Source organism: Equus quagga, chromosome 12 (genome assembly GCF_021613505.1).
Source record: "Equus quagga isolate Etosha38 chromosome 12, UCLA_HA_Equagga_1.0, whole genome shotgun sequence".
NCBI classification, from domain to species: Eukaryota; Metazoa; Chordata; class Mammalia; order Perissodactyla; family Equidae; genus Equus; species Equus quagga.
In genome coordinates, this window is record NC_060278.1 from 76,100,889 (window position 1) to 76,122,088 (window position 21,200).

A 21,200-nucleotide genomic window follows, 5' to 3' on the forward strand; every position below is an offset into this window, starting at 1 on the left:
TCTAATACTCAGCTTTTTCCTCTTTGATGTGAGGCTAATGCCATTTGCTGATGGCACAGTGTTGATATCAGAAAAAATGACTTGTATATTAAGGTAATGCTCACTGTTATAACAGCTAAACCCCAGAATTTTATTAGCTCTCCCAATAAAATTGTATTTCTCTCTTGCATGAAGGTCAGTGCAGGTGCCCTTGTGAGCAGGTGGGTCTCCTCCATGCAGCAATCCATGACCCAGGCTCCTTTTCCCTTGAATTTTTACCACTTCCTGCACTTCATCTTTCTCTGCATCCAGTGGACAAGAAAGCCCTGATCTGGAGTTGATTTACTTGTGATCTCCTCACATTCTCTTGGCCAGGAGAAATCACAGGACGATACCTGGATACAAAGGGAGCCAGGAATGTAGTCTCAGGCTGGGCCCCACTTCCTAGGGTGAGCTCCACATTACAGAAGGGGGAGCATGTGAAAACCATACACATTTGGAAACATTTTGTTGTTGCTGTTAACATTTTAGTTACTCTTCTCTATAGCATCATTATTCCAAGCCTGCATCCCATAATCATGGTGGACATCACCATGTTATCTTAAAAAAGATGACCAAGGAGTGATCATAGTAAGAAATATGGTTGCTGTTAATGCCCAGTACCTGGCAAACACCACTGCCCACATCTTGCTGAGTTAACAAATGGTTCCCCATCAGGTAGGCATCAAATTATGCTAAATCTTAAACCACCATATATGGAAAAATTCTTTTGCTGCAGTTATCTGAAAGTCAAGAGTCACAGGGAGAGAGAGCTACAGATGGACCCAGGCTTCCATTGCAGTGTATTGGTATCAAATGGCATCCTCTCTTCCAGGACCAGCCACTGTCCAGAGGAGCCCAGAGGTGCTGAAGAGAGCCCCAAGGAGGGCATGTTAAGGAGACAGGTCCTACATGACCGTCTCCTCACCATACTACCCTTTGTGGTCTAGGAAAATGAATATACCTGGAAAACATACAATCAGTTAATCACATCTTAAATCAGATATTGTTTCACATCAATCAAATCACCTCCCATTCCACTCAGAGAAAAAGCCCAGGTCCTGTGGTGGCAGATGGTGCCCTAAGTCACTGCTTCTCAAACCTTCTGGAGAACTTGATAAAACAAAGATGTCTGGGTCCCGCTCCCTAGAGTTGCTAATTCAGTAGGTCTGGGGTGTGGCCTCAAATTTACATTTTTAACAAGCTTCCCAGTGATGATGATGTTGCTCCTCTGGGGACCACACTTCTTGAAGGATGGTGCCCTATGCTATCTGCCTTCCTGTTACATCTGTCCTCATGTCTTTGTGTCCCCTTCCTCACCCTTCTCTAGCTCACTAACCACCTTTCATGACCCCACCAGGTGTGTCCACACATCCAGACCTTTACACTTACTGTTGCCTTGTACTAGAACTCTCTGCCCAGATATTTGCATGGTTTCCATCCTTACTGCCTTCAGATCTTTGCCCAAATATCACCTTCTTAGATGCATCTTCTCTGACCACACAATTTACAATTTCCACTCTCCTGCCCCAGCACTCCCTATCTCCCTTACCTGCTTTTTTTCCCGTCTCCCAATATCACCTTCTAATACACAAAATAATTTACCAATTTATTCGTTTACTGTTTTTCTTTCCTGGCTGGAATGTGAATCCCATAAGAGTGGTGGGGATCTTTGTTTCTCTGTCAAGTCTTCAGCACCCAGGACAGCGCCTGGCGTTTAGTAGATGCTCAACAAAATACTTGTTAAGAAAAGATAAAGGGAGGATTGAGGGAAGAAAGAATGGAGAGACGAGTTAAAATAATCTTGCTCTACAACACATTTAGTCAGCTTGGAATGCAAATCATGTCACATGTGCACGCAGCCAGTTTGCTGTATAATTCACTTGCAGCTCTTCCAGTTCCTTGTGTAATTCTGGAAACCGTTAGCATACTGGTTACCTTTAGCCCCATGTTGCCAGCATTAGCCTTGGGCTCTGGGAGTTGAGCATCTCGAGTGACAGGCATTGAATGAAATACTCTGGAACCATTTACAGTAGGAGTTGGGCAGCTTCAGGTTTGGAAGGGAGTTATGGTATCAGAGGCTAATTGTTGTGGCTGTGTTATTGGGCCTCTCAGCTGATCTGACTTGAGCTGAACAAGCATTCTGGCCCTTCCCCTTTGGCATGCTTGCTGTCACAGAGAAGCAGATGTGAAGAGGAGAACCAGAAGGTGAGCATCATACCCTGAGGTAGGGGTTTCTATGCATGGAAATTTCAGTTTGAGGCTGACACATCAGCAGGAGTATAGCTTTTATTTATTCAGAATGTTGGATGGTTTGAAGACGCAGCAATAGCCAATGATCGACTCCAACGGTTTAAAGTAAAAACCAAAAAAAATCCCTCAAAAAACAAAAAGAAAAATATTTTTTGTTTAAAATTGTACTACTAGTTTGTAGTATTTAACTAGCAAGGAGGTTCCATTCTTTAGGCATAACAGCAAAATCTCTTCTTGATTTTTTATTTATTTTTTTTTGCTGAGGAACATTAGCCCTGAACTAACATTTGTTACCAGTCTTCTTTTTTGCTTGTGGAACATTAGCCCCGAGCTAACATCTGTGCCAGTCATCCTCCACTTTACATGTGGGTTGCCATCACAGCATGGCTGATGAGTGGTGTAGATCTGGGCCCGGGAGCCAAACCCGTGAACCCAAGCTGCTGAAGCAGAGCAGGCCAAATTTAACCACTACACCATGGCGCCAGCCCCCTGTTCTTGATGTTTTGACCAATATTCTTCAACAGGAAAGAATTTCTTACAACCAATACTCTGTTTGTAAAAATACACATGATCAGAGACTTCAGAAGTGAACAGCTTCTCAACTTACCCTTCCTATAACCTCAAGCAAGTGCCCAACTCTTTGAGGCTTTCAAACAGTTGGTAGCAATGATAATGACTTATTTTTGGAAATAAGACACATGCCATTGCCCAAGGGAAGCCTGTATTCTCACCAGGAGGTGGTGTCAGCATGTGACCCTCAGATAAGAGAGCAAAATTAGGCAAGTGTTTGTGCGAGACATCTGACCAATTTAAATAAAGCAAAATTCAGGTTACTTGAGATTATTTTGCTCCATGTGCAATTCTGATGCATCAATTTTTATCTTCTTGGAGACTGAAGGAAAGAAAGCAGTCTCTAATATTGTTAAACTTGACAGTGGTTCCGATTATGATTTATAGAAGATCTGATTTTGATTGCCAGCCAGTCGTGCATGCACGGGCACATACACACACGATCCTATTTTCAATAACCTGGGAATTTTGAGAATTAGATGATGACAACGTCTACCATGGATCTCATAGTTTTGTTGCAAACAACTCTAAAATCTTTATATCCAATATAGGAATTTGGAGGCCTTTGTACCTGTGGCTGGGGGCATGTAGCCCCCTGCAGTAGCCTTTTTAAGAGAGGTCTGGGATATTAGTGTGCCGTCCTGAGTGGATGAGTGGCAGAAATTGGAGCATTACACTGCCAACTCCCAGATTTAGAGGTTACTGTCCGCAGTTTGCTGGAACTGGTTCACATAGGCTTGTGAGAGCCACTTGTGCGCATCTTTTAAAAATTCCTTGTTCAGCAATGTCAGTTGGGTAGCTCGAAATCAGCCTTTCTGGGAGTATTTGCATCACAGAAATTGATAAACACTACAATCAGGGCTTGTTTGCCCGCCTGCCTGGCCCCCTCCCTAGAGCCAGTTGTTAAACCTTTACCAGCACACAGCTGTTACTAATTGTGGTGGATTACAAACATTGTCCTCATTCTCTGTGTCTCTGTGTAGCCACACCCTTTGAAATGTGACTTTGCAGTTCCTTCCCGTACAGGGTAGACTCTGTTTCCCCGCACATTGAATCTGAACTAGACTGATGACTTGCATTGGTTATAGAATATAGTGGAACCAAAGGCGTGCCTCTTCCTAGCCTAGGTCTGAAGAGACCCCACTTCTGCCCTCTCTCAGAACCCTGATGCCACCATAACTAGTCCTTTCTATCCTGCTGAAATATTAGAGTCCATGTGGCCATCCTAGACCAGACCCCAGCTGACTACAGAACACACAAGTGAGCACAGGCAAGACCAGAAGAACCAGCAACCTGAGCTCAGCTCAAATGCCAGCCCGCAATATTGTGAGCTAAATAAATGGTGGTCATTTTACATAACTAAATATCAGCCTAGTTTGTTATGCAGCAAAAGCTAATTGTGACACTAATCTACTCACAATTTCGACTAAATTTTAAGCAAATTTGGTCTTGCCGTGATTAAAATACAGGCCAATGTCTATTTGGGAAACTCCACTCCACTTAAAGACTCACTTTGAAAATACTTTCTGTATCAAGTTTTCCTACCCATTACCCTCAGAAAGTAGAGGAGGATATCTGGGCATTGGTGTCGATGGAGTAGCATACAAAGGGAAGCTGGGGATCTGGAGCTTTCTAGGCAGTGGCTGTCTCAAGATGCTAGACCCTCCATTCCTCACTTCAGTCAGTACTGCGTCAGCCACACAGGCTACTTCTCTTTCTTGAATAAAGCAAGTCCTTTTCTCTCTTGGGGTCATTGTCCTTTGTGTTCCTTCTGTCTGGAATTCTCTTTCTCAACTTTGGAAGACCCACGCTTTCTTATCTATAAAAGCTGAACTCCAAGCATTCTTCACCCATATCCATATCACAAGTGGCTACACAATTACTCTCGTCAAAGTTACTCTATCACAGCACTATTCCATAGAAATATAATGCGAGGTACATATTTAATTTCAAATATTTTAGTAGCTATATTTTAATATGTAAAAGAAAATTGAAATTAATTTAACATATTTTACTTAATCCAAAATATCTAAAATATTGTCACTTCAATACATAATATAAAAAATTCTCAAGACTACAAAAAACCTATACACCTTTGTTCATACCAGCTTTATTTATAATAGCTAAAAACTGGAAACAACCCAACTATCCCTCAATAGGTGAGTGATTAAACAAACTATGGTACACCGTATCATGGAAAACTATTCAGCAATAAGAAGGAACAAACTATTGATACATAAAACAACTTGGATGGATCTTGAGGGCATCATGCTGAGTGCAAAAAAGCCAATCTCAAATAATCATATACTGCGTAATGTCGTTTATGTAACAATCTCATCATTACAAATTTATGAAAATAAACAGATTAGTGGTTGCAAAGGCTGAAGGAGATAGAAGTGAGTATAAAAGGGTAGCAACAGGGAGATAGATCTTTGTGGTGATGGAATATTCTGTATTTTGATTGTGCTGGTGGTTACACAAATCTACGTATGTAATAAAGTGATGTAGTACTATATGCATACACTATACCAATGTCAAATTCCTGGGTTTCATATCATACTGTAATTATGTAAGATGTAACTGTTGGGGGGAAACTGGATGAAGGGTACATGGGACCTCTCTATACTATCTTTGCAACTTCCTGTGAATCTATCATATTTCAAAGTAAAAAGTATATACCATCATATGCCACATTATGATGTTTAGGTCAGTAATGGACCTCATGCACAATGATGGTCCGATGAGGTTAGCACCATCTAGCCTAGGTGGGTAGTGGACTATACCATCTAGGTTTGTATACATACACCCTATCACCTTCAGAGAATGTTGAAATCACCTAACCATGCATTTCTCAGAACATATTGCCATTGTTAAGTGATGCATGACTGTATACACACACACACACGCATATGTACATAGCTGAAATATTTTACATTTTTTTGTAAGTCTTCACAATTTGGTGTATATTGTACACTTACTGCACATCTCAGTTTGGACTAGCCTCATTTCCAGGGTTCAGTAGTCACATGTGGCTAGTGGTTATTATATGGAATAGCACAGTTCCATCCATGACCTTATTTTGTTAACTTCATAGTCCTTTTTATACTCTATAACGTTTTGTTTCTTTGCTTTGTTATAGTAATCCCTAACTGTTATTGAATTCCCATTCTGTACCAGATGGTGTTTTATGTGCTTAACGGCATTAACTCATTAAATATTTGTAATGACTCTTTGACAAAGGTATAAATTATGGGCTGCACTTTTTTGGTGAGAAAACTGAGGCATGAAGAGATTAAGTAATCTGCCCCACTCAATGGCAGAGCTAGGATTTGAACCCAGAAGCCTGACTCTAGATGTCACGATACCTGTGTGTCTTTCACCCCTGCTAGAAAATCTCTCACCTGTTCTCTGTAGGGTCTTCCCCCTACCACCCCACTTTGCCTACAGTGCGTGGTACACGGTAAGTGCTTAGTAAATAGAAAACTTACAAGGAAAAAGTTCAAGAGACCTGGCTTCTCTGTCCCACTCTGCCAGGGGCAGCTGTCTCTTCCAATAGGGTTCCTTAGAAGCAGAGCCCCCGACAGGGATTCAGATGCGTGCATGTCACATGCTGCCAATCTTACTCTCTGGTCTGCCAATCTGGTTAAACCACAGATTGTCTTTAGCAGGGGAAATATTTTGTCCCAGTGACTATTCATTCAACAAATATTTATTGAGCATCTACTATGTGCCAGGCACAGAAAAGATGGAAATCAACTTATGGGGCTTATGGCTTACTGGAGAAGACCAACTTTGCTTTCCAACAGCATTGGTAGGAGAAGAAAATGATCCAGGCTTTCTGAAAGCCAACTTGCCAGCATTTTAAAAATTTTAAGCATACATGCTATTAGAGGCTGAATTGTGCCCCCCATTCTCCAAATTCATATGTTGAGGGTCTAACTGCCAGTATCTCAGAATGTTACTGCATTTGGAAATTGGATCTTTAAAGAGATAAATAAGTTAAAGTGAAGTCATTAGTGTGGGCCTGAATCCATGTGACTGGTATCCTTATAAAGATAGGAAATTTGGACACAGCTGGGTACAGAGGGAAGATTATGTGAAGATGGCCATCAACAAACCAAGGAGAGAGGCCTCAGAAGAAATTAACCTACTGATACTTTGGTCTCGGACTTCTGGCCTCCAGAATTGTGAGAAAGTAAATCCTGTGGTTTAAGCCACCCAGTTTGTGGTACTTTTTATGGCAGCCCTGGCAAACAAACATATATGCCTTTTGTCCTATTATTTCCATATCTGGCAATCTATGCCACAGAACTGCTCATATTTATGCAGAATAATACATACACCAGGATTCCCACTGGAGTGTTGTTTTTAAGAGCCCCAAAAAACCCTCTTAAATGTTAATCAATAAAGGAATCAATGGAAGAATTGCATTGCATTCCATTTTATAAAATGCTATGGAGACTTAAAGAAAAAAAAGCAAGTGTCAATATGTGTACTGATATGGAAAGCTAGCCGAGTCTTGCTTTTCTTTCTTTTTTTTTTTTTAACATAACGGCCAAAATACATTAAATGACACAAAAAGCAAACCCACAAAAGTGTACATAGTGTTGTCATATTTATATATGGAAATTCAGGTTGTGTGCAGGGGCGGCATAAGCCAATAGAAAAAGGTCCGGGTTTGGGGTTTTGCGGTGGGAACAGGTGTGGCAGTTGACTTTGAGCTTTTCTTCTCTCTGCTTCTTTATTGTTTGAACAGCATGTGTTCCTACACTACTTCTGTAATTTGGAATAATCTTTTTCTGTGGCATAATAGTTATACCAGAGCTGTGGAGAACATGAAAAGAGAGGGATTCTGGGGTTCAAAAGTGGCCTCCCTGGGGAAGTGGTATTTGATCTGAGACCAGAAGGGAGAGCTAGGGTAAGGGGTGAGATGAAAGGGGAGGTGCTGGGGTGGGAGGAGGCAGAAATTGGAGGAGGCAGGGGGCCTTTAAGGCAATGGAGGTGCCTAAGGACCGTAAGGCTTAATGAAGGGGAGAGGGATTTATGCAGCTAGAGAGGTATGCAAGGGGTGGACCAGGAGCCCTGTGAGCTGCAATAAGGAGTTTGGTTTTGTTTTTAAAGTCAGTGGGAAGTCATAGGAAAAGCTTGAGAGAGAGAGCGCCCTGCAATCAGATTTATGTTTAGAAAGATTGGTCTGCCTGCACGGTGGAAGGCTGCTTGGAAGGGAGCAAGCTTGGTGAAGGGTAGTTTAGCTAAAAGCCTTGGCAGTAGCCTAGGAGAGGATGCTGGTGGCACGGACATTGGCAGTGACAGTGGGTGTGGTAGGCAGAATAATGTCCCCCTCCCACCCGAGTTGTCAAAGTCCTAACTCCTGACACCTGTCAGAATGTTAGCTTACATTGCAATGGGGAATTTGGGTTGCAGGTAGAATTAGGGATGCTAATAAATGGACCTTGAAACAGGGAGGTTATCCAGATGGGCCCACTGTAATCACAAGGGGCCTGAAAAGTGGAAGAGCGAGACAAGAAGAGTCAGGCTGAGCTGTGTGTGAGGAAGCCCAGTCAGAGAGAGATGCAGTGTTGCTGGCTTTGAATACGGAGGAAGGGTCCAAGAGCTAAGGAATGCAGGAAGCCAAGGAAATGGGTTCCCCTTTAGAGCCCCAGAAAGGGACACAGCCCTGCTGACACCTTGGTTTTCAGCCAGTGAGACCCATTTCAGACTTTTGACCTCCAGAACTGTAAGATAATGAATTTGTGTTATCTAAGCTGCTAGGTTTGTGGTAATTTGTTACAGCAGAAATAGAAAACTAATGCAGTGGGAATTCAGAGAGATGTGCAGATGTAGTGGGCATTTAGGGAGTGGAATGGACAGGAATTGGTGGTGATTGAATGTGCAGGATGATAGCGAAGGGGAAGTCAGAGTGGATTCCAAGAATTGGCTTCAGCAATTTGATGCAACATGGAGCTACATGCTAGAATTGAGATAACTAGAGAAGGAACAGGTTGAACAAGTAGGAAGACCGTGACTTAAGATTTGTTGATGCTAAGTGTCAAGAGTGGGAAGAATCCAAGAGAAGATTTGGATGCATAAATCTGGAGCTTAGGAGAGGGTTCTGGGCTGTGTCTCCATATTTGAGGTCATTGGCATAAGGAGAAAGTAAACTTGTAATATAGGATAAGACTATGTTGAAATAGTAGCTTTTGACTATAACATTTAACACAATTTTTCTGCAAATTTTTTGAGTGCTTACTCTAAAATTTTTTGGTGCCATTCTACAAACCATGATTTTCTTTCTATTTTTTGGTGAGGAAGATTGGCCCTGAGTTAATATCTGTTGCCAATCTTCTTCTTTCTTTTTTTTTTTTTTTTGCTTGAGGAGGATTGTTGCTGAGCTAACATCTGTGCCAGTCTTCCTCTATTTCGTATGTGGGTCACTGCCACAGCATGGCCTGATGAGCAGTGTGTAAGTCTGTGCCCAGGATCTGAACTCGCAAACCCCAGACTGCAGAAGCAGAGCACACGAACTTAAGCACTATGCCACAGGGCTGGCCCAAAACCATGATTTTCTTGTTACTGTTTTTACATTATGTTATCACTCTGGACATTGTGAAAATGATTAGAATTTAAATATGTTTTCCTCAAAGCATGCCTTTTGGGAGTCCTGGGTGTTGAGAGGCAGAAAAATGAGATGGATACGTTGAAGCCAGGATGGAGTGGTGTGTTAGACTAGAGTGGTCTTGCAATGTTGAGGGTCTAGACAATGTGGAGTCAGCTCCAACTGCAGCCACAGGTTCTAGAATTAGGACGGAATCAAAAAGCTTAGATGAGAAGGAACTGGCAGATAGGTGAGATCGAAACAATTGGATCGGGGGAAGGGCCTTGGAGAGTCACCCAGTAGAGAAGGACACATAAAAACAAGGAGTCGGGTATGAAAGCTGAGTTCAAATCCAAAGGATAGAAGTTGGAAGCAGAGTCAGATCTACAAAGGAAGAAAGGGGGCTCCAGCTGTTGAGAAGGCAGGTGTAGTTGGCTTAGGGCTCAGGTGAGAGAAGCAGGCGCAGAGCATGGAGCAACTGGATCTCGAGTGTCTGTGCAGTGCAAATGAGGACCAGGTACAAGAATAATCTGTTTTACTGACCCAACATGCTTTGAAGCAGTTTTTCTGGAGTGGGAAACACCTGATGGAACACAGTGACTGTCCCATGGGGGACGTCCAGGAGACACTGCAATTAAAGAATACGAGGAAAGGGAACTATGTCATTTACATCTTTTTGGACACAATAACGATAATTTTTATTAGAAAAAAACTTTATTTTTAGATTATATTATGAACCCATCCCAAGTTTTTAATATTTTCTTCTGAATCCCAAATGTGTGATCTATGTTATATTTTACCTAAAAACAACATAACTAAAAGTTTTGTTCCTGATTCTAATGCTATGACAATTGCATATCTGAGCAATGACATCTCAACAAGGGGATGGTGTGGTTGGTACCATCCCCTCTTGCAATACAGTTTCTCAACAGTCATCTTTCTTCTCCCAGTGACAGGCCAGTCATTAAACCTAAATTATCTGAACACAAGTAGGTATTTCTCAAGTACTTAAATATCCATTATTACATTTACCAAGTTCTTCAAAATAGATCTGAGGCTCAGAAAAGAAAAATCTCTTCAGGAGGGAGTCAATGAGAAAAGAATCACTCCTGAGATGTACATTAAAGACATCATTGTAAAATTCTTACTCTAAGTATCCAGCTGTCTGTCTGGCTGAAAACCTTTGTAGTCCAGTAATTACACAGACTCCTCACTTCAGCTGTAGGGCTTGCAAGCGTACCCCTGAATAGTTGTCTGTGCCCAGGGTCAGCGTTCAGCTCTCTTAGACCAACAGCCTTTGAGATGATGAAGGGGGATGTGAGCAAAATGATTATCTGATAGATTTGCTCCAGCTCTGCTCATCTTGTCCCTGTCCTACCCCATCTTCAGCATGGCCCCTCTCTGCTAACTGCTTCCTCCTATGCAGGTCAGAGCTCTTGGAGCACATCCACACCATTGTCTGTTATTATGATGATGATTGTAAAATGTATATAACATTAAAATTCACCATTTTAACCATTTTTAAGTGTACACTTCAGTGGTATTAAATACAATTGTGTGTCACTTAATGACAGGGATACATTCTGAGAAATGCATCATTAGGCAATTTTGTTGTTGTGCAAACATCATAGAGTGCACTTATACTAACCTACAAGGTATAGCCTACTACACACCTAGGCTATATGGTACTAATCTTATGGGACCACCGTCGTACATGTGATCTGTCATCGACTGAAACTTTGTTATGCGGCACATGATTGTACAGTCACATTGTTGTGCAACCGTCCATCTTCGGAACCTTTTCATCTTCCCAAACTAAAACTCTGTACCCGTTAAACAGTAAGTACCCATTCTCCCCTCCTCCCAGCCCCTGGCAACCAACATTCTGCTTCTGCCCCTATGAATTTGACTACTTTAGGTACCTCAAGTAAGTGGAATCATAGAATGTTTGTCCTTTTTTGTGTGGCTTATTTCACTTACCATAATATCTTCAAATTTAATCCATGTTGTACATGTATCTCAAATATAATTTTAATAATTTTGAATACACTAGAGAACGAATACCTCGTGAATTTGTATCCTATGGCCCAAACTCCATTCAAAACCCATTGTGAGCATGCCATCATTTTGAAAACTACCGATATTTCCCATCAGTATACCACTATTCTTACTGATTATTCCAGCTCTACAAATTAATAAAAAATACAGAAGTTGTAAAAAAAAAAAATAAAATTACCCGGCATTTATATAACAAGTTAGACTTTGAGCAAGAAAGTTAAAAATGGAATTCGTAGCCCTGAAACTGACTTTCTGCGCCAAAAATATTCAGGAGAATAAAAAGTGTTAGTGGCAATTTTCTGGGCCAGTAAGCATGCTTGCATTCAGGTAGAGTTTTAAAATCTACAGGCAAGGTCACTTCATTTTCTATGTAAACAAGAAGAATGTCCTTATAAATTCTCACTGACATGCTTGTGATGGTTAATATTATGTGTCAGTTTGACTGTCTAAGGGATGTCCAGATAGGTGGTAAATATTCTTTCTGGATACGCCCGCATGGGTGTTTCTGGAAGAGATTAACATTTGAATTGGTGAACTGAATAAAGCAGATGGCCCTCCTCAATGTGGGTGGGCATTATCCCATCCCTTGAGGGCCCAAATAGAACAAAAAGACAGAGGAATGGTTAGTTCTTTCTCTCCTTGCTTGAGCTAAGACATCGTCTTCTGCCCTCTGACATTGATGTTCTTGGTTTTCATGTTTTCTGACTCGAACCAGGACTTACACCATCAGCCCCTGGTTCTCAGGCCTGTGGACTCCAAGTGAATTACACCTCTAGCTTTCCTGGTTCCCCAGCTTGCTGACAGTAGATCATGGGACTTCTCAGCTCTATAACTGCATGAGCCAATTCCTATAATAAATCTCCCCTTATAAATCTACCTATATATATCCTGCTGGTTCTGTTTCTCTGGAGAACCCTGACTAATACAATGCTTATACCATAAGCCAAGGACCTATAAGCTATGACACAGGCTAGAGAGGCTGGAAATAGGGGACATTCATTTATGTCTTATCTGTCACACACGATTTCTTTCCATGTCTCCATGTGCTCATCCAATTGTAAATGTGTAGTTCAACAATCAGAGAAGATATTTCTTGCAAGCTATGCACCACTTTCAGGGGATATGGCTACCACAGAATTAGATAGGTTTTGCCAAACTCAAAAACTTTAGCAAGTTATATAGAACAATAGAAACAAGGGTATTACACGGGCCCAAGATTAGAAATCTACTCATGATTCAAATACCTCAATGAAGACTCAGTCTGTATGAACTACCACTTCTCAGGCAAGAGGACAATTTAAATGGGCTGGCACCATTTGAAAGCCCAAGTTGTCATCTGGTGTATTTCCCGAGGGGTAACATCTTCTTCAATCATTTGTGATGGCTACTCTAGATATGATCTCAAAATGATGGTTGGTAGCCCTCTTTTTACTCTGCTACCCATGTAAATCAATCTCTTTTTCTGAACATTAACCCACAGGATAGATTTTTAAAGTTTTATTTGAATATATACTGATACATGTTAATTTTACCAAGTGTCTATTTTCAGTTGGTTTAAAAATATTTTAGGAAAGAAATATACCACATATGATTTACAAAAAAAGTGTAAGTCCAACGTTTCTCTGATCTACCCCATCATAATTCCAAGTTCTGCTTCCCAGAGGCCACCATGACATCTCTTTGGTTTTGGCCTTTTTTTTTTTTTTTCCCCAGTTTTTGACATATGCCCAAAAATATATGTATGCAGTTGTATCAATTTTAGATGTCTCCATCTTTTCATTTTCTGCTTTAGTAGATAGAATTTAGCTTTAGTACACAATCTTCACACCTTTTCTATTTTTCCAATATAATTTTTTTTGCTACTTTCGGTTATTTCAATAAATGGACTTTATATTTTGTGATTTTTTTCATTGCTTACTGATGAGCTAAGAATTATATTATGGCTATGTTTTTCTTTCTATTCCAGTTTTTGTTTTTCCCAAAGTTTCTCGTCTTTCTCTTCTTTTTGTAATGGCTTCTTTAGAATAATACTTTATTTTTTTAAAGAGCTTACCTCTTGCAAGGTGATGTGTGTTTCTGTTGTAGCTCATCCCAAATTCCCTGCTGCTCTGTGATGTCACACAGAGTTTTGTCACACAGAGTTTGGGAGCCCCCCCCCACCCCAACCCCACAACCTGCCTACACACCCCAGGATGTTTCCAGGTACACGATTATTAGTTTTGCCTAAAATTCACTTTAAGTGAAAGAAATCACATACAATCTGCAGTGGCACTTTGCAATCAGGCAGTCAGGCGCAGCCTTTAAGAGCTGGGTCTGGGGTTAAGTAGACTTCGATTTGAGTGCATTTCTGCCACTTGTTAACCATGCCACCTTGGGAAATCAAGTCATTTGACCTCCCAAAACTTCATTCCCCACACTTGTAAAATAAAGGTGGTCCCTCACAAAGTCTCAGAATATAAGAGAATGGCTATCACACTAGACAATGTCTGATTCCAGGAAATATTCACTTCAGTTAGCTGGTACTGTTAGTGCTGATGTTACTTTCGAAGGGTTTCTTCCAATACTTTCTTACTTAGTTTTCCTAACTATTCCAGAAGCTAGGCAAATGGAGTTATCTCCATTTAGAGAGGAGGATACGCCATCTCAGGGACGCTGCCAGGGCTCCAGGGCATTCCACATAGTGGAGGTGGGACTAGTATTTAAGGCAGTGATTGTAGAGGAGTGTGTACAGGCCTGTTCTCAGGATGTGGACTGCCTGGTTTCAATCCCATTTTAGCTTCTTCCTACTTAGGTGAATTTGAGCACATTCATTAATCTCCCTGGACTTCAATTTCCTTATCTGTATAATGAGAATAGTAATATTCCTTACAACATAAATTATTGTGAAGAGAATAAGTGAGTGTACACATATAGAACAGTGTCTGGCATACACTTAGTCCTATATGAGTATAGTCTCAGTAGCATTTTCTGGCCCCTAGTGCAGTGCTGTGCCACCACACCAAATGGCATGATACAAATGGTTCCAGGTGCTCTTTTTGCTTGCCAGCCCTTCATTGAATCTCTGCTCATTATCCCAGCTAATAGAGACCTGCACTGGGAGATGGCCACACCCAGAAGCTTTTAGACTAGGCTTTTGCTTAAAGCAGGACGTCCTGCAAAGGTAAGACCAACGGTGTCCCTGAAAGCAGGTTGAGGGCTGAGATGACAGTGGAGATGCCAAAGCATTGCCTTGGAGACTGGGGATGTAGATTTCTTCCAGCCAGCCCTGGTAGTCTAGTGGTTAAGATTCAGCACACACTGCTGCAGCCAGAGTTCGTTTCCTGGTCAGGGAACCACACCACCCGTCTGTCAATTGTCGTACTGTGGCGGCTGCATGTTGTTGTGATGCTGAAAGCTATGCCACCATTATATCAAATACCAGCAAAGTCACCCGTGGTAGCCAGAATCATTGGAACACTAGGACTTTGTCTCTTTCACCTGAGTGTGGGATTCATCATTACTATCAGAGTAATGGCCAGCACGAATGGACTATCACTACATGCCATGGAGGTTCTCTCTCTGCATTTAGTCAAGTGTGAGCTTCCCAGGGGCAGTGCCTTAGGATTTAAAGTTGTTTTTTATTTTCCTTTTAACTTGCTTCCTCTACACCTCTTTAACTCAAACTTACTGGACATGTAGAGCTATAATTTATTGCCTCTTACATTACATTTGTATCACAGGATGCAGTGTAGGTAGGTTAACTCAGCCCTGGGTCTCCTCTCCACAACTGTCTTGTTTAAAAACAAGAACAGTATTAGTTCATTGACATTTTCTTTTTTGTACTCTCACTTGAGTGGCATACCAACCATTGAGAAGTTCACAATCAGGGAGGGAATAGTAAGACATTTCTATTTTGATTCTAAAAATATTTTACCTAGCGTTTTCAGTGCTTGTTCAAGTATGAATGCATGTAAAAGAACTCTTCTCAAATGATTTTTCTAAAATAATTGCTACCTTATTTTTAAAAAATGGTCATTAAGTTTATTAAAATGTCAAGTGGTCTTAGCCAACACATGACCAAATTATATTTTCAAATGTATTTTTATTCTCACTGAATAATACTGAGAGATGGTATATAGAGCCACTTACTTATTCGGTATAATATCATGGCCACTGAAAACATTCCAGGCCCTCAAACAACCAGATAGCACCAGAATCAAGATTCAGAGATAGAACACTTGTCAACAATTATGTAACGGCTAATATAGTTACCCAGATTGGACATTGTTACTTGAGACTTTGAAACAGCTAAAATAGAGAAAAATGATGGGCATCTGAAGATGCAAGGTATGGGATGATAATCAGGTCTCTGCTATTATTTTTCTGTGCAACAGTCTACTCCAAAATATAGGGACTTAAATCAACAGCCATTTATTTGTGCCCTGATTCTATAGTTGGGCACTTTAGGTCCAGCTCAGCTGGGTGTTTTCTTCTGACTGATCCTACCTAGTGGATAGCTGCTGGTCAACTAAGTGGCTCTGCTTCCAGGGGTTGGCTGGTTGTTGGCTGGACTTATGTGTGTCTCGGCTGCATGGTCTGTCATCCTCCACTAGGATAGCCTGGCCTTCTTCTTATGCTGGGCTACAAGTTCCAAGAGCAGCAAGAGAGCAAGCCTCAGTGTGCAAGCACATTTCATGCTTGTGTCATGGTTTCTGTTGTCCCATTGGCCACAGAAAATTACATATCCAGGTCCAGAGTCAGTGTGCAAGAGGGCCACCCGAGGGCATGGACACTGGAGGCGTGAAACATTGAGGGCCATTCCTGCAACAGTCCACCGCAGCTGGGTTCCTTTACTTTTTTACACTTTGGCTTAAGGTGCACTCCAATGTTTAGAATCAGTTGACCTTTATTTATTAATCTACTTGTAATTATGTACTTAAAGATTTTTTTAAATTATAATTGTTTCCAGGAGAGACAACACATCAAGGTATTTTGAGCCCTTATCATCTTTTATTAGTTTTTCATTATCACCGTATATTAGTTTTCCAAATTGGTCTGCAATATCTCCCAGGATGGATGGGAGAATGGATTTTGACAGCGTCTGGGGAGTTAAAAGGCTGTGAAGGAGCTAATCACTATCCAGAGATGATATATCAGACCAGTGTCGTGGTCTGAATGTGTTCCTCAAAAATCACATGTTGAAATCCTGTGCCCTAAGGTGATGGTATTAGGAGGTGGGGCCTTTGGGAGTTGGTTAGCTCATGCAGGTGGAGCCCTCCTGAATGGGGTCAGTGCCCCTACAAGAAGAAGCCTGAGAGAGCTCCCTTATTCCTTCCTCCCTGTGAGGTTACAGCAAAATGATGGCCATCTAGGAAGCAGGTCCTCACCAGACGCTGAATCTGCCAGCCCCTTGATTTCAGACTTCCAGCTTCCAGAACTGTAAGAAATAAATATCTGTGGTTTGTAAACCACCTGGTCTTTGGTATTTTGTTATAGCAGCCCAGACACACTAAGGCTTTCCAGTGCAGGATGAGGGTGAATAGGAGCTTGAGAAAACTGGAAGGCAACAGGAAGATCCTGCTTGCTGATAAAGGATAAGTGGTTAAAAGAAGAAACTGACATTTTAATGGAAGATGAAGGGACAGGAGGAAGCACAGCAAGAGAAGAGTTTAACATCTATGGAGCTCTGATCCAAGGTGCACTTCACTGAGTAAATGTAGACTGTTCTGGGTGATTTTAGTCCGTCAGCAAATATTTTGAGCTTAACGAAAGGCCAGACACTGGCAAACAGTAACAAACAAGTAGGCAGCATCTCTTCCCCTCGTGGATCTTACATTCTAGTAGAGAAAACAGACACCAGCCACACCGTTACACCTAATTAGTTGACAGCAAGTGGATGAATGCTGTGAAGAGTATGTACATAGAGCTGTAGGAGTGTATACCCCACCTATTCAAGGCTGAGATAAGGCTTCCCCAACAAAGCAACACTGAAGCCAAAACGTCATCTTTTATAGTGCTGACAACAGTTTTGTCAGGATTCCCCAAATGATCGTGATGTCTTGTGCACAATAAATTCGGAGACAGAAAAGCAGTTACCTAAGATCAAAGCAAATAGGTGACTTATCTGGGATTCAAACCCAGGTTATCTTACATGTTGTCCATACTACAAGGCACACAGAGCCTATTGTACATGTTTTCTAGAGGTTTCTCAGTCGCAGGATATTTTAACTAGGAAAACTACATTGTTTCAAACAGGTAGAATACATTGTACAAAATTCTAAATATAATATACAGTGAAAAAGTGGGTCTTCCTCCATGTCTTGTCCCCTGAGTGAGCTTCTCTGCAGGCAACACCAGTCAAGTTTCTTGTGTATTTGTCCAGAGGTATATTTAATTCTTGCAGCACACACTTTGTGCCAGGTGACTTTCTAAGTGCTTTGCAAATGTTTACTTGTTTCGTCCTAATAAGTTTATGTGGTAAATATAATTATGAACCTCATTTTTCATGTATACACATATTGTATTTTTCCACACAAATGTTGTAGGTTTAAAGTGCTCACCAAATTTTGAGATGCTTCTCCCTGCCTGCTAGTCAGGTTTTGCTTTCGTAATACCACCTAACAAACAAGGGCAAAGTCTTAGTGGTTTAATTACAAACATTTATTTCTTACTCACGAGTGACCTGTGGCTCAGCTGTGTCTCACTCGGGCTTTGCTCCAGACTGGAGGTCAGATTTGTGTGTGCTTCATGCATCTCTCCGTCCAGGACCTAGGCTCAGAGAGTATCACCTTCCAGAGAGATCTTCACGCCAAGTGGCAGGAGCACCAGAGGGAAAGTGGAAACACAGTGCTTCCAAAAACCTCCACCCAGAACTGGTACACTGTCTCTTCCATCCACAGTCCATTGGTCAAAGCAGATCACATGGCCAAGTCCAAAATCTATGGGGCAGGGAACTATAGTCCACATGGCAAGTGCAAGGAGAGAACAAAAAGTTTTGAGTGAAATTATCTACACACACTGAAAATCCAACTTTCATATTTTGTAGTTGGTATGTAGAGGAATAACTGAAAAGATATAACTGTGAATGAATTAATAATTTTCCTATGGTCTTCTGCTGGCAAGATATAAACAGCTCCCTCTTTTCTGTTTGCATTTCCCAGGTTTTTGCATCATGTTTGGAAAGAAAAAGAAAAAGATTGAAATATCTGGCCCATCTAACTTTGAACACAGGGTTCATACTGGGTTTGATCCACAAGAACAGAAATTCACCGGCCTCCCCCAGCAGTGGCACAGCCTGTTGGCAGACACAGCCAACAGGCCGAAGCCCATGGTGGACCCTTCATGCATCACACCCATCCAGCTGGCTCCCATGAAGGTATGGTGAGGCTCTGTCTTTACAGTGCTTGAGAAGCATGTTCTCATCTGGTACAGCGTACGATCTTTACAGGGAAGCTATCAAATGCCTAAATAATTATTTGCTTTTAAATATCCGGAGATTATCCACAATTATTCTTCAGTGATTGTAATGTTCACCACTTACTGTAAATTGTAGCACATGAAAAGGAATCTCAGCTCTCAGATGTGAGATTTTTTTAAATCAGACATATAACATGCAATCACAAAATAGGAAATTTTTGTTTCTACTTTTAATGATGTTTGTTAGTCTTTATACTGAAGAATATTATCCACCCCTTCTGGTACATATTGGCAATAACCTCTGATTAAACATTATATTAGACAACCTTTTGTTTCACATTTGCCATCAGAATGTTCAAATTTTTATATAAAGTTTACTGCTAACAGATTTTAACAACATAAATGATTTTAGGTATATGTGTACACACATATGTGCATACATATATACATATACACACATATTACATGTTTTATATGTAGTCAAATATATATAAGTATACATATATTCCCATTTGTCTTCATAGTCTAAGAGCTATTTCAAATAAAAGTAATCATTTGAGTCCTAGAAAAGGGTGTAATTTACCCTAGACAAATGGCCAGTAGATTTTTGACAAGGAATGTTCATGAAAATAATTGTGTTAAAGCAGAAATCAGACATGGTAAATTTCAGATCTGTCAAGTTACTGCAAAGAAAATCCAGCCATTACAGTTTCCTTCTGCATCTCAGAATAAGAATTCCATAGACCATCAAGCAATTGCCCAAAAGCTTCCTTAGACATCACTGAAGTTTGTCATCCTGTTGTCCAGCAGATCAGATTCTATCCTCTATCACTTGCTCATTATATTAGTAGACAGCTGAGCTACAGGACTGCCTTACTCCATGTTAATGTAAATATCGAATACATTGTGTTTAAATAATGGGCAAAACAAAAGTGGATACATTTGTAAAAGGATGCAGAGAAGCATAGCTGGTAAGTTATGGGAAATGTTTATAAGGTGTCATCCGAGCTGACTACATTCGAACGGTGATTTTGTCACAGTCTTGGTTGTTCTATTCTGATCTTGAACATGCGGGGTCTATTCTGCCCAAAGATCAATGCAAAGTCTTCTAATCCTCCATCTTCTGAATTTGATTTTCTGATAGGATTTTGAAACTTTTCAGGCCAGCTAAAATGTAAAATACTCAAAAGATGGATATTTGAGAAGATAAATCTTTAGGGGCAAAAGGAACTTCTCATTTGAAACAGGTGTTGATTGATATTTAATAGAAACTGACCCATTAACCAATTCTACTGGTTAATATTAGGCAATATCTTACTATTGAACACAATTTTCTCCCTAACAGAAGGTTAATTCTTCACCAACGACCAGATAATAGGTTGGGCCATATCTGAAAAGAAGTTAGGATTGGAATGAATTTTCCTTTTAGTTTCATTGTTTTTCTCATATCCCAATATTTTATAAAACCCAGAAAAATGGGATGTACATGTGCCCAGAAAAGCCCTCTGCTGTGATCATCCTGGTGAAGGAAAAATGGTCAAGTTAAACTAGGGCTTATTTTCTTACCTTTGAGTGCAGGTATCGTTGGCTTAGGAAAATTCTAGAAGGAGGCAGAGTCTTAGTGTAATATCCTAACTAAAGGCCCAGGACGTGTGTTCTCCTGTTAGAGTGTTTGTTTTTGGGTAAGGACAGAGTATCATGTGTTGTTTATTTCACAATGGTTTTTCAGTTGTCCATTTCCTAGAAGGTACTAGCTGGCAGTGAAAGAAGCAGCTCCTCTCTCAGCAATTAATCCACCAGGCTCAGTGGACGTGGGACTTAAGAGGACTTTCTAGCTCATTTCTTCCGTCTCTGGGATGAGCTGGCTTGTTATCCTGTTGGACAGAATTTATCAGCCCCACTGAGAGTTGGAGCAAGGTTTCCTAATGGCTGAGCTCCTGAGCCCGTGATCCTCTTACTCACTTTATGGGCTTTTTAGCCCTGGTATCAAATGTGTGAGCATCCAGTTTGTATGAAATCAAAGTATTTGTTATAGACACTTAAATGCTAACTGGCTGGTGACTGGAAAATACATCTCAAGTATAGATCCAGCCCTGGATTTCTGCAAATGAGACTCCAGGCATAGTTTTGCCTGCGAGAAAAAAATAAAAACAAACAAGAGACAAAACTATAATCAGCTAGGTTGAGTTTTTCCCAGAAAGAGTACCCAAGAAATCTGTACGTCCTACTCTCACCAGACTCTTTCAGGTTGATCCTCTCTCTCTCCAAATCCTGTGAGTGCAGTTAGCGCTGTTGGCAGCTGTTGGACAAC

At 40.9% G+C, this 21,200-nt stretch overlaps 1 protein-coding gene across 1 annotated transcript in view; it reads left to right on the plus strand.

The window, feature by feature from the left end:
* PAK5 (p21 (RAC1) activated kinase 5) overlaps window positions 1-21,200 on the plus strand; it is a 179,821-nt gene that overhangs the window by 51,464 nt on the left and 107,157 nt on the right. The window contains exon 2 of the mRNA XM_046679440.1: window positions 18,634-18,848. Within this exon, the coding sequence (XP_046535396.1) occupies window positions 18,645-18,848 (204 nt within the window). The 5' untranslated portion in view covers window positions 18,634-18,644. The remainder of the gene's footprint in view (window positions 1-18,633; window positions 18,849-21,200) is intronic.